Raw genomic sequence first — 14598 nt, 5'->3', positions numbered from 1 at the left:
TTATTTTGTCACTTAGAAATGGGACACCCCTTAAATCCCTTAAATGCAGATACGTCTTCAGACAATCGTAAAATAAAAATAAATGTTATGCAACAATGACGTCAGTAATCCATAATATGGGCCTAAACTAAGATAATACAATGGTTTTCATAATTTTAATATCTCTATTAACAAAGAAAATACTTAATTTGTAGCGTACTCGTGTCGATGCTTTTGGCGCCATCTTCGTTATGTCAAAACACGCAATGCATTCTGGGTAGCCCTTGCTCCCAAGGGTCTTAGAAAATCTCAATATTGAGGGCGATACAGCCCTTAAACTTGCCCTAACTTAATTTTTCTGAGAATCGGGACACCACTTGCACTAGCGGGAGCGCGCATTTTTGAGATTGAGGGTTAAGCAAGGAATTGGAATTCAACCAAAGAATTAGAACATCTCTGAATCAAATTGTAACGTTGAACGTGTAATTTTAATCCTGATTAAATTCAAATTCAAATGTATAAATGCAATGGTACATATAAATATATGCCTGAACATTTAGTTAAAAGTAGCAAACATTATCATGCTACAGAACATGCAGAAATATAAGAGGGTTTTGCCTCATGGATGTATCCATGGTTTGCCCAAAGTAACCATGTTTTTTTCAAGGTGAGACAAAACAGGTGCCAACAACCAATCAGCCTAAACTGACAACACCTGCACTTCTCCACTGAGGAAGCCGTGTGATTATTAGAGCAGCGGAAGTGCAGTGACTTTTCATGCCGTAGCTCTCTGTGCATCTCCAATTTTAATCCAAATCCTGAAGTGTCGTCAAAGATCTCCCTTCTAATGTTGTGTGCGTGAGAGATCTACCCTCTGCATTGTGGCATCATGAAAACTGCCGCTCAGCAGATATTCCAGACCTGCAACAAACTTTTCTCCAGGTAAATCTGAGCCTGTTTAGTCAACAGTGCAACGTGTGTGCTGTGTCCACTGCTCTACCTGTAGTTTCATACGCTGTAATACGTCATTTTTGTTTCCACTCGTGATGAATGTATGTCACGTTATGCAAGTGCAAATTAATTATACAACTTATATCGCCCAGGGGCTGATGTTTTTTTCTGTGCGTCTTATGTTATGTTCACTTGATAGTTTTGACCAGTGTTCATACAGATAGATAGATAGATAGATAGATAGATAGATAGATAGATAGATCACCACTACCATTATTATATAAAGTAAAAGTTTATTTATAATAGTGCTGGAAAAGTAATCAATTTGGTTGGCAACTGAGTCAATTGCCATCTTAACCCTTTAAGGTGCTACTCAACCATTTGGTCGACCACACTTTAAGTCACTATATCGCATTGAAAACTCACTAACACTTAATGTCACTTGTTCTGAATGTAGTACTTTATGAATTATGCAAATCAGGTTTATTATGAACCAATGTCTCAACCGTTTGGTAGAGGCCTGTATCTGAAATACTGTAGGGTCTAATTAAAAAAATATATATATATTGATTGTCGTTATTGTTATCATAAGTAAATAAAATAATAAAAAATGCAAATAAATAATTTTTCCTTTTGCAATTTTCTTGGTGCGTACCTTTTTTTTAAAGGGTTAAAAAGCTCTCAGAAATACCATAAATTGTGAATTACTCTATACCAGGGGTCTGCAACCTGCGGCTCTACTTTACATGTGATTTTATCTTCATTTTAAAGATCCAGATTAATTTTATTTAGGTGAAGAGGGGACAAAAATGGCTCTTTTCATTCTAAAGGTTGCAGACCTCTGCTCTATACAAACAACTAAAATATCAATTAAACAGACTGAACAATTATCCACAATTGCTATTAAGTATGTATGCCATTCTCCTCTGGTTTCCACCAGCTAATACCAGATAGTTTAGGATTATTTATATATTACTGCAGGTAAAGCATCTAAATTACATTTCTCCTTTTGCAGAAAAACACCTAATTCTGTCCTGGAGGCCCATCCATCAAACATAGAATCAGCAGCACATCTGGACAACATCCAACACATTTCCAGCCCCTCCAATCCTCCCGCCACAGGGGGTTCGAGGCAGCACGTCCACCACGTGGACGCTGTGATGGAGCGGGCTCACCACGGTGGTGGGTGGCTTCTGTCTGGCATCATCTGCATGAACATCCTGATCCTGGGCTGTGCTTTTGTCGCAGGCAACGCCATGAGCGGCATCATTACGTCGGTGCACCTGCAAATCTTCCTCATTGTTCTCATCCTCCTCACAATGCTGTGGATGCTCTATTACATCGTCTTCACCTCTCGAAAGGATCAAGCAGGCTTGTTCAAAGATAGCCACGCGGGGCCCGTGTGGCTCATGGGTGAGGACTCTCATAGTTTGTTTGACTGAGCATTTTTTTTTTTCAAGGCGTAATTGTGTTTTGTTTTTGCAGTTGGACTTGTGCTGTTTGGCGTGCTCAGTCTACTCATGGACTGCTTCAAGATTGTCAACTACGTGGGTTACCTTCACTGCGATTCGGGTGTTAAAGTCGCCTTCCCTGTCGTGCAAGCTGTGTTTTTGTTTCTCCAGGTTAATATGCTTGTGTAACTCAACGACGTGTCGCCGTATCTGCACTTTGGACAAAAAAACGTAATAAAATGTCTTCTTTTTTTTCCAGACCTACTTCCTGTGCAGACATGCAAAGGACTGTGTGCAGCGACACACAAACTTTACAAGGTAAATGCCTCCTCGTTTCAATCACTTCTTTACTTCTGTGCGTTAATCCTGCAGGACAAGCTCACCGCGTCTACTCTTTCAGGTGTGGACTTACACTCACACTATCAACTAACCTGGTGCTGTGGATGGCGGCTGTGACGGAGGAATCGATTCACCAAACTGAAGTTCCGGATTTTAATACCAGTGTCTCGCACAAGATGTACAGAGGTATGTCCTTTCTAAAGGGGTGCATTCATGGTCCCTGTTGCAAAAAAAAGCTTCAAACTGCTATCCCCATTTCAGCCAGCTATGGAGATACGAAGTGTCAATGCAGCCACTCTGTGTGCGACACCTTCAAAGAGGCCTTCTACTACCTGTACCCCTTCAACATCGAGTACAGCCTCTTCGCTTCAGCCATTGCCTACGTCATGTGGAAAAACGTGGGTCGACTTGTGGAGGACCACAGCCACCACAAAATCAAGCTTCGTCTCAAGGATGTGTGCGTTGGACCGGTGACGGGAACGCTTGTGTTGTTGGCGGGACTGATCACGTTCATTATGTACGAGATGTATATCCTACAGGAGGACATGGAGAAGAGGGAAGAGGCCTTGCTGATTCATTTCATCTCGAATATCGTGATCGTGAGCTTGATGTCCATCTACGCTGTGATTGGCTGCATCGTCTACAGGTTGGACCGCAGGGAACACGTATCGGAGAAAAACCCCACCCGTACTTTGGACATGGGGCTGCTGGTGGGAGCATCACTGGGACAGTTCATTATCAGCTATTTCACTATCGTGGCAGTGGTGGCAACTGAAGCTAATGGTTACCTGAACGCCCTCAACCTGTCCTGGGCTGTTCTGATCGTGCTTCAGCTCGGCCTTCAGAACTACTTCATCATCGAGGGCTTGCATCGGGAGCCCTTCCACGTCATGCAGGAAGCAGCTCTGCACACGAACGCTCATGCCTTACAAGAACAAGCCGAGATGAGCGTTGTTATGGAGACCAGTAAGACGAACTACATCCTGAATGGTGTTGATGAGCTGAGCTGGAAGAGAAGAGTCCTGAAGGAAGTGTGCGCCTTTCTGCTGCTTTCAAACATCATTGTGAGTAATCTTTGCTTTTCTATTGATTGATTAATAAACCACAACAGACGCAGAATTACTGTCTTTCTCTTGTTGACAGCTGTGGATCATGCCTGCATTTGGTGCTCGTCCCCAGTTCGATCATCCCATGGAGATAAAATTCTACAAATTCACAATGTGGGCAGCTATCGTGAATGTCGGACTACCTTTTGGAATCTTCTACCGCATGCATTCAGTTGCTAGTCTCTTTGAGGTCTACTTAACCTCTTAGTTGAACTTGACTTTGAATTTCAGGAGTAAATTTATGATTTAATTGAACTTATATTAATACATTTTAACTTTTTTAAATAAATTGCTGTGAATTTGCTTTCGTTGTACTGCAGTCTTAACACATTGCAGATTATATTCGATATTTATATACAATATCTACAGAATTAAAAAAAGATATTTATCACTAATTTTGTGTCTGCTGGACATCGTTCCTCAAGATTTGCTCTGTGATCCGTAAAACCCATTTTATCCCCTGTATGATTTGTTTGTATATCGCTGCACAGATTTAGGGGAAAATGTTTTTCGTTTTCAGGGTGTAAAACCCAGGGAGGGACATGACTGAAACATGAGTGGTTGGGGTTTAAAAGCACATCATTCATTTTACAGAACATGTTCTCATGGCTATGCTACGACCTGTGGGTGGGTGAAGTGAATGGCTCGCAGTAGCTGTTCAATTATGCATGTGTGGTGCTTGCCATTCACAAACGGTGTTAAATGATGATTGTGAACCATTGGGAGTGGGATGTTCCATTAAATCACACCGTTCACAGATGTGACAAATGATACAAAAATTCTCAGATGCTTATCAATATATATTTTCAGGAAACTACATTTTCTACATCAAGCATTGTAAGCATATTCAGCCAGTTCTAAACATAAACCTTTGTCGTATACATAAAAAACATTTGTATTGTCTCCAAAATCCAGTTACATTTTCACGTAAACTAAAACCATAACAAGACATTTTTACTTGTTTAAAAAGAGTGCATGTTCACTTTAAAGCATGGCAAGTACAACATGAAATCCCAATATTCTGCCATCCAAGATGTGTATGTTAGAAGCCTCTGTTGGAAAGCACAACACTGTCTATAGTTTTGACTCTAAAAAGTTAAAATGATATTTCCTTTGTCACGACTATGAGGAAAGAGCCTCATCTTTCAGCAAATACCTCGATCGTCTCCTGTGATTTGACTGACATTCTGTGGTCTTGAGGTCTGAAGAAATGTATTTTATTTTTATGAGCAAGATGAATTCAGTCGCCTGTCCTCTTGAGCTGAGCTTCCTCTCCGCTTTATCTGAATGACTCTCCTACCCAAGTGAGCAAGCATTATGAAGAAAAACGTTACAGTGGCTAGTTAAACACAGTGAGGTTTACTTGGAATCCAGCAGATGATGAAAGGAAGAGGAGACCTGGTGCTGAACGGGCGCGCACACACACAGGTTTTTAAGTCTGCCTACATCCTCTGAATCTCAAAAAGCCGAACATCCGTGTCGTACCAGATGGGAGGGTCCACGTTGCTAGAAAAGAAAATGGAATATTATTTTTATTCAGTGTGGAAAGCTGGCTATTTGCATGATGCACAGCTTTGATGTCTGACTCACCGCAGATAGACGACACCCCACATGTAAGTGCGAAACCACATGGCTGTGCCTGCGTTGGCCTGATACTTCCTGATGAGGATGGGGTGAGGAACTGGCAGCAGACCCACTAATGTGCCGTGCTGAAGAAACTTCAGGATTTCTGACTCGTCTGTCAGACCTCTGCACAAAAAAAATGCAAGTACATTTTAAACGGCAGGAAATATTGCAACAAAAAAAATTTAAAATCTCAACCAAATATGTGGCCGTTACATTGAATCAATGATGTGTTTACGTACTTGTCGATGCAGATCTTTTCCACCTGGGGAACTAACACTTGAAGAAGACGCATGATGGTCTGCAGAGGTAGTTTACTCTTCCAGGAGTGCACCTAAGTCAAAACGGGTAAATATGCATACATTTCTCAAACAACATACGACAAAGGAAAAAATAGAGACTGCTATGTTTTTTTCAATGCCGATACCAATTATTAGTCGGCAAAGAGGCCAATAACCGATATTTGGAGCCAATATTGCAGTAAAAGTGAATATATTGGTGTCAAAACACCAACACTTAAAGGTGCATTATGTAATAAATCTAAAAGCAACTGCCTGTAAAATCCTCCTAATATGTCACAGAGATGTGTTTATGTTTTGAAATCATGTTTTGGCATGTGGCAACACCTACCGCCGTCTACCAATCATTGCAGTCAGTAGAGTATCAGCTGCCGAGCAACCACGGGTTGCCAGTTACGTCAAAAAACGGAACCTAAAAGACCTCGGTTTTTTGAATTTAAATGTAGTAACCTGTTTTTGGCCACATTCTTACATATGGCACCTTTAACTTTGACGTTTAAATGCCTTTACGCATATGTTTAGTAAACCGCTTTTCAGATTTGCAACATGTAAAAGGTTTTTTTTAATCTTTAACAAAAAGTGCAGGAAGCTCACAGGCTCAGCAGCAAGTCTTAAATTAAGTTAAATGAAAACTTAAACAAATAAATAGCTCCCTAAAGTTTTCTAGAGTAAATAAAGTTTTCCAAAATGTCAATATCGCTGAAATGTTATTTTATCTTTCACCTATCTTTGTTTTAAGTTCAAACAAACATCAAACGTGCAGGGAGTTCCCAGGGTCAGCACCATCTCTTATAAAGTGGATTAAAGAAAAAAGGCTGACGCAGATTTGCATCAAAGTACAGAATATTGCTCGAAGATAATAATCGGTCTATCCCTAGAATAAAATAAAGGCAAAGGTGAGAGGGAAATATTCCTCTTACCCAGTCAGGTGCGGGAGCCCAAAGTGATGTAGAAGATGCACTTGATAGACGTCTCCTCTCCATTTCTGCTTCAGTGTAGAAAACATCCTGATAATGTGGAGAAGTAGATTTACAAATGTGCATACTTACGAACAAACTCGCAAACAAACAAACAAAAACAACACACTCACTTCATTGTCCCTGCCAGAGTTTGACTCCGTATCACTGGTTCCGCTGACTGCACTTTGGTCTGGGAGGACGGTGTGTGGGCACGCTGTCTTTGGGACAGACACCATGGTGCCGTCTTCTGACACCTGTGACTTTTCGGTGAGTTTATCAATGCCTGCAACAAAACATGAATCACACACAATTAGTCAATAGAATAACCTTATCTGTTTTTTTAGGAAAATGACCAATGAGGCAAAATAGCTGAGTCAGTACCCGGTATAGCGACCAGACTGGCCTTCAGTGTGCCAGGCTCCGCAGGCACAGCAGGATGAGAACCCTCCATGGATACGGTCTCCTGGGAGCTGGTGCGAGAAATGACATCTGGCGACTTTCTCTTCCTCTGCAAAGCCTTGTTAATGGAAGCGGGATCAGATGGCAGGTTGGCCAGCTGGTGGAACACGTTACGTTTGCGTATGATGGCGTACACCAGGTTGCAGTTTCCTGGAGGCGTATGAACAAATGGATGAGCAGATTGTCTATAAGCAGTTGCACGTGCAAAAGATGCAAAATTAATATTACTTAAGTGTAGATGTTTAAAGAACTCGGCTTTCTCTCACCATCAAACTGGTACTGGATGATGTTGTTGAAAGCCTCGAGAAGGAAGAAAACAAGGTGATGGTTCTGGGCTGCAGAGAACAGGAACCAGCTGGTGGAGAAGGCCTCCAGCAGGTGGAGCAGTTTATTGGCTGCAACCATTGACAAGCTCTTCAAGTAGGGAGACACTGCAGAACAAGTAGGTGAAAGATGTGTAAAAAAATAAATAAATAACATAAAAACTGCTTTTTCTGACATTCAAAATTTTTTGTATCAGTGGAAACATTCTTCACATTGTCCAACAGGTGGCGCCAAAGCAACTCACCATTTACAATAATAGTGAGAAGACAGTCAAACAGAGGCTGGAGACGCTGGTGGCCTGTGGTGATAATCTTGTGGAACACCTACAAAACGAGCAGAGTGACGGTTGTGAGCATGGACTGAAGCCACAGCAAAGAACAACAACACATCCCTTAATGTAAAGCGCACAGTGACTAACCACGATGAGCAGGTCGGCATGAGTCCCAGTGAACACAGGGATGTCCATCGGTACATGGACAGAGTAGGGCTTATTCAAGCGCACACCAAAGTTTCTCTCGCCGCTCAGCAGCAGCAGAATAAACACGCCAATGTGCATGAGTCCAACGCGGGCTGTGTCCAAGCAAAACACATCAGTTTAACTTTCGCAATGCAGAAATGTGTTACTTTGATTTGAATAGAATAAGACTGTGATGAGGCTTACACTGGTCAGCCCTGGCATCATTCAGGTAGAAGAGTATTGGAACCAGAATATCCAGCACATCACTGCTCTTCAGCACAAAAAACAGGAATTTCTGTAAAGGAAAAACCAACTGGACTTTTAGAGTTTGTCTACAGACTTGAGCTCAGTCACTGTGTATTCTGGCATCGCTGTCTCTGCATGTACAGCTCTGACTATTCTGTGATATTTGTGATAACCAATAATGTCTGTCAAACAGGTCAGTGTACATTTTGGCAAGAAAGAAACTTTCAATTCAGTTATTTCCAACCTTGTTGAAGTCACAGAGCTTCCAGAAGAGAACCAGCAGCTCTTGGTGGAACTGGATCTTCTTTGTGGAGTTAGGCAGGTACGTCTGGGTCAAAGGGTTGGTCAGCAGACGAGCTAGGCCCTTCAGTACAAAGTCAAAGTCCTGCAAATTGGAGAAGATGAGAAGCTTTTGAGTTGGTAATCTTCATAGAGAAAACCTTTGCATATTTTATTGAGGTTATAGCTAATGTGAGTACCTCCTCTCTGTGAATCCTTGACAAATAATTGACAAACAGGTTTTCAGGTCCGGGCGACTGCACAAAGACACAGAGAATTATTTGAAAGATTTCAGACACGTGTCTTGGGTCTGTGTCGTTTGTGTGGTCTTGGTGCCGTACCTCTTGTTCCTCCATGCTGGATGGTGAAGCAGGGTGGTGGTGGTGGTGGTGTTGATGGTGGGGAACCCCTCCGTCATGCTCAAGCGTCACAATGAGGATCTGCGCCGCTTGCTCCACCAGCTGCTCCCGATAGTCAGAGAAAAGCAAGTGGTTGTATGGGATGCCGTAGCCCACTGGGTCATAGGCACACACCACATTCAGCAGAGAGGTGAACAGGGGCAGAGCATGTCTAGAGACAAATATATGAAGACAATGTTGGCATATTATTATATGTGCTTGTGTGGGTTTCCAAAGATGTCTTGTCAGGGACTTCCTGTCATTTTTAAATAGGATAGAAATAAGGTGGAGGTTACCTGTTTTCTGTGGAGCAGAAGAAAGTCACCCATGGGTTGAGGACACTGTTGTCTGATGAAGGAGGCAGGTACATGGCCTCAGAAAAGCAAGTAAGTAACAATCTCAGCAACTCTGCTCTGAAGGGGATCAGAGAAGAGAGCCGTGTTCAGACCTGAATCCATGGATTCACACATGGCATTAACTGTGACCACATTTCATAAGCTCTGTTTTTCCAAGTAGTACAGATGTGTCAGCTGCGGCCTATAACGCGTCCTGAGGACAGACTGTTTTCATGCGGCTCAGAAGTACGTTTTCAAATCACATCTATTTATGGTTTTTGTGAATAGATCCGAGGACACATTCAGGACAGATTAGTAGCCTTCAAACCTGTAGTAGAAGCAAGGACACATAAAGCTAGTTAGAGGCTAAAGATTGTATTGGCGTATTTCCACTGAGTGGAATTTTTTTGCGTTTCAATTAGGAATAATACTAAAATAATCGGCCTCAACCGTTGACGAACCAGAGTAATGGCACGGTACAGTACAGGTGTAACGAGACCCATCACAATCAGCTGATTGGGCGATGGAAAAGTGTCACTCCCTTGCGGCCGGTGTTTCTTGAACGCCCACAATCTTACTCTCATACAGAACTTGACGTCTTGTTGAGACAAACGGCACGAACGAAAAGCTCCATTGTTGTCTATTGTGTTGTTGTCTGCTGTGTCGCGTTCATTGTCGTCGTTGGTGTACCTCTACAACGTCACGCTACGTATCTCGCTGTATGTACGCATCTGTCCTCAGTCTCAAATGTAAGCCTGACCGAAGGCTGCACTGTTCCAAACCGTATCGTACCTTGAAGGAAACGGAGCGAATGTGTTTCCTATGTTACCGAGCACAGGTAGATGCAGCGTGCTGACTCACCTGTTCAGGTCATGGATGTAATTGAGCGGGGGGGACTGTGCAAAGCCCACCCCTGCCTCCCAGATATATTCACAGCTGTCTATGGACTGCATGCTCTCTACTGAGTCCTAGATGGAGAAAAACAAAAACATTAATATGTATATATTTGTCTAACACCATGTGTTGAAGAACAATCTAAATTTCTTCCTTAAATAAATAGGGCATATAATGTTGTTAAATGGAGAGTGGTAGAATGAGTAGGGTTTTTATAACAAGTTTGTCAAGCGGAATGAGGAATTCTCTACTAACAATGACAGAGTGTCATCCACCATGGTTTGTGTATGCGTCCTTTCTTCAGGAAAACTTGAGTGACAGGTTAGTTGGGCAACTTTTGGAAGAGGAAGGGGGAAGCTGTGCTTTAAAAATACGTCTGCCATTATACTTAGGACAAGAGAACCGAATGTCAAATGTTTGCATTCCTGTGTGTCTCCCTATTGGTTTCATGTGTGAGAGGCAGCATTTCTTTTTGGATGTCAATGAAGTGACTGCATAACGACAGTAGATCGCGTCGTGTGTTTAACACTCACTGGGCCTCTCTTATGACTGTGCACAGTGAAGTCAGGGCAGAAGAGCAGGTCAGCGATAGCCATGAGGAGCGACTCTGCCAGTGGTCGACCGCCGTCATCCTCATCCAGCTCGTCTGTCTGGAAAAAGAAGGATACATTGATGAGACTAAATCCAGATGCTGAACATTAGTCTCCAATTTATCTCTCGCCATTCATTAAAAAAAAGTGCTTACGGGGTAGGAAGAAATAACACAGTGCGGCTGAAATTACCTCGCAACATAATATTTCCTGCTCTATAGGAAAAAGGAAAAATAAAATCTATTTTTTTTACAGCTGGAATGAGGAAATAATTCGTCATTCTCATTAAAAAGAAGTGCTTTGTGACCTCGGTGCATTCATTATATTGTACCACGGAAGTGACTCGACATTTTAAAAGCCTGAGGGGAACATTTTATTTTTCAAACTGGACGATTACATCCCCATAACAAACAAAAGCACCTCAGGTTCAAAGCGAGATGATAAAAATGACACAATTGCTCTCTGAAAAAACAATTATGTATTGTTGTTTTTTTTTCTGACAATTATTTTAATGCACTCCACTTACCCCAGCCCGCCCAGCACCAGGCACCGTTGACCAGAAGAATCCTCTCCAATCCTGGTCCTCAAAGATGTAAGGAAGGATGCGGGTCAGGATGCGAGTGCAGTTCAGGATTGCCTGCTTCTCCCTCTCTGTGGGGCAGCCTGACTCCGCCCCCTGCACCAGCTTCTCCACCGCCTGAAGACGTAGACAACAGGAGTGAGGTACAAAGTGAGAATGATGGATTTGGAGAATCCCTATTGAGGTGTGCACACGGTCTGAGATCTCAGAGTCACAATGGGCTTCACTATCATGTACAGGTAAGGAAGAAGTCGCAAAGCAAAAAACAAAACACTTGTGGGAAGAATATTTGGAGGGTGGAGGGTTTAATACTGGACAGGACACTTGATGCTAAATTGCCTAATAGAGAAGTGTAAATAGGGAGGGTTGCAACAGGCAGAGCATCAGGTGTAAAATCTTTGCCAAATAAAACAATGTGCAAAGAAAAAAAACAATTAACTTCCCCACTAATTATTTTCTTTTTGGAGAGCAAAGATACGACATCGGATCTGTCAAGAATTGTGCATTTCGTTTGGGTCAGTAAGTACCTCATTAATGCTTCATTAAAATATTTTGTCTGTGAGACGCAGACATGCCCCGCTCTTGTTTTGAGGCCTTTATCACAGATTTGCCGTGGAAAATGAATCACTGTTTACATTTAATCAACAGCGCGCTGCAGTCCGCCTTTAAAATAGATTAACAAACACATTTGAGTCCGCTCACATTCAAGGACTCTTATCCCCTCTCTTCTCCTCTTTACTTAATTAGGCTGCGCGCTCCCAGTATGTCTGTTTTTGTTCTTGAACGGCAATTTCAAATGGGAGCCAGAGACAGGAAGCGAGGGCAAAGGAAGGGGAGTTGACTCACATGTTCTCACATTTAAGGCAGTGACTTAACGGCAGACACCAGTGCTGAACTAAAACAAACAAAATCCTGCTTCGTTCCAAAATAATATCCCTTTTTTTTTTTAAAGGCACAACTTCATGTTCCTGCAAAATCTAGTCTACATGGTTTTACATAGATGTCATTGGTGCTGTCTGTGGATACTACCTTGTAGCAGAGGGTTGCTAAATTTGAGGGGGACTCCTCCCGAACAGCTCTTATCTCTGCAGCCGGCACCAGTGCAAAAACATCCTGGACTGTGGTGGTGGTGTCGGCCCAGAACTGGTCCCAGAAGGCGTCATCTGTGGCTTCCACGGGCTGTAGAAAATATATAAGTATATTTTAATATACACTCACAGGCCACTTCATTAGGTACACTTGTTTAACTGCTTGTAAACACCAATCAGCCAATAAACTCGGTGCATTTAAGGATGTAGATGTGGTCATGACGACCTGCTGGTGATCAGGCTGAATAGTTCAGGCGGGAGGCGGCGACTTGAGTCCGAGACTTTAGACTTGATAGTCATGACCTCACTCTCCAGTAAAATGACTCGAAATGATTCGACTTCGATATTTACATTTTCTCAAATACGGAGGGCTTACCATTACAATTTGTTTTTAAAAGACGGAAAAACATTGACTACTACTACTACTTTTGCTACCTAACGCTAGTTCACGCTAGTTTTTTGCCTAATATTTGTAATGCACCGTTTAATGTATAGGCCATTTTAGGCTCTGTTATATTTACTTTCATTTTATTGATGTTAATTATGTTTTTTTTTAATGAACAATTCAGTTATGAAGCAGTCCTTGCATTGTATGAGATGTATGAGATATCTTGGAATATCTTGGAAATCATCTTCATCTTCTATATTCATACGACCTGATCTCTAACTTGCTTGATTTAAAACAAGTATTTATTTGATTTAAAGCATTTTAATTTTTTTGAGTTAATTATATAGTTGTTTTTTTTTAATAGCAACATGTTTAAATGTAGTATATCTGGGAAATCATCTTCATCTGTGACTTGATTTGTAACTTGCTTGATTATTGCAAGAATGAATTGGGACTTGCTTGTGATTTGCACATGTGATTTACTCCCCATCTCTGATTTCACTAATCTACAGAAGGGGTTTCTTAATCCTGGTCCTGTAGACACACCAAATTCTAATAAATGGGTCGTTATCAGGCTTCTGCAGAGCTTGCTTATGAGCTGACCATTTAAATGAAGGTGTTGTTGAAGCAGGGAAACATCCCCATCATGCAGGGCAGTGGGTCTCCAGGACCAGGATCGAGAAATCTACAGGGTGTTTCACATACAGACATTTCCTAGGGTTTACAGAGGATGAACAGGAACAGAGAAGGTCATAGGAGAACACTGGTCACATGCATGTGAATACAGTGCATTAAAACGTCCTGTTGCCCTTTCAATCGTGTGGTTGTTTAGTTTTCTATTACACGGCTCGCCAATTGCCTTCATAATGACAATGTAAACACAATCTCTGTTATCTGGCACACTGATCTCAGCACAGTCCACCTGCCTCCTCTGCTGCGAAACGAGGTTTATTTCCAGAGCCGTGTACGTCACCAGCACGGATTCAGCTACGCCATCGTTTTTAATGTTATTGTCAGAAATAAACAATGAATGAAGCTTCAATAGTCGATCGCGGCAATTATCGCATCTAATGCAACTGTTTATGCCGCAAAACGCATACAATAATTAAAATGCAAGGTAATGTTTTATAGCTTTAAGATTATGTAAAATAAATCAAATAAGTAAGACTGGTTGTATAGACGGTCAGACATTTTACTGCCTCATGACAAGCGTCACATCATCTCCTCGGTGATGCTGCGTGTTCCACGGTGGGCTCATCGTCTCCGCGTCTTTCTCTCTCCCTCCGTATAAACAACCGAACCGTTTATTCTGGGCAACCGTTTATTCCGGTGCGCGGAGGCGCATGTACCTGTGTTTTGGTTGTCAGCTGAATCACCGCTTTCCTGAAGTTCAGTTTGGAGTCGGTGCTGCCCATTGCGATGATTCTCCTGCGTGTCGTCCGTCAGGAGCAGTGCAGCAGCTCAGATCCCCGATAATCTCACCTCAGCTCCGCTGCTGGAGTCTTTGGCGGAGGCGTTTTTTTTTTTTTTTTTTTTTTTTTGGGCTGACTGGACTGGCTACACTCCTGCTGTAACTTCCGGGTTGTGAAGATGCAACTTGAAATGTATATATATGTATATGTATGTATATATATATTTATATATATGTATGTATGTATGTATATATATATGTATGTATATATATATATATTGATATATATGTATGTATATATATATATATACATACATAAGTGCGTGTGTGTATTATATCATTATATTCTTTCACCTACTGTACACCATATTATAACATGTTCTAAGACAGTTTTCCAAAATGAGGATTGAGTGTTCTGAGGCCCATGTTCTAATTTTAAAAT

The 14598-nt window shown here is 41.8% G+C and overlaps 2 protein-coding genes across 2 annotated transcripts; one reads left to right on the top strand and one right to left on the bottom strand.

Annotated features, from left to right (window-relative positions):
• Positions 1 to 868: 868 nt before the first annotated feature.
• On the top strand, positions 869 to 4034 carry LOC310933178 (proton channel OTOP2-like; the record flags this gene model as incomplete). The annotated part of the gene is made up of 7 exons (XM_083896602.1): positions 869 to 921; positions 1946 to 2343; positions 2416 to 2552; positions 2641 to 2699; positions 2782 to 2906; positions 2982 to 3784; positions 3864 to 4034. 7 exons carry the CDS (start codon positions 869 to 871, stop codon positions 4032 to 4034), a joined length of 1746 nt encoding a protein of 581 aa, XP_083752728.1.
• Positions 4035 to 5268: 1234 nt separating this feature from the next.
• On the bottom strand, positions 5269 to 14160 carry hid1a (HID1 domain containing a; the record flags this gene model as incomplete). The annotated part of the gene is made up of 18 exons (XM_083896247.1): positions 5269 to 5332; positions 5417 to 5575; positions 5692 to 5783; positions 6669 to 6755; positions 6839 to 6990; positions 7089 to 7316; positions 7433 to 7597; positions 7735 to 7813; positions 7909 to 8060; positions 8152 to 8242; positions 8438 to 8578; positions 8673 to 9042; positions 9167 to 9283; positions 10067 to 10173; positions 10633 to 10749; positions 11216 to 11386; positions 12299 to 12448; positions 14095 to 14160. The coding sequence occupies 18 exons, from the start codon at positions 14158 to 14160 to the stop codon at positions 5269 to 5271; spliced, it is 2508 nt and encodes an 835-aa protein (XP_083752373.1).
• Positions 14161 to 14598: the final 438 nt, after the last annotated feature.

This window comes from Microchirus variegatus (assembly GCF_963457635.1).
Source record: "Microchirus variegatus genome assembly, chromosome: 10".
NCBI lineage: Eukaryota > Metazoa > Chordata > Actinopteri > Pleuronectiformes > Soleidae > Microchirus > Microchirus variegatus.
The sequence above is the reverse complement of the archived record's forward strand: the minus strand, read 5'-3'. Positions and strand labels throughout refer to the sequence as shown.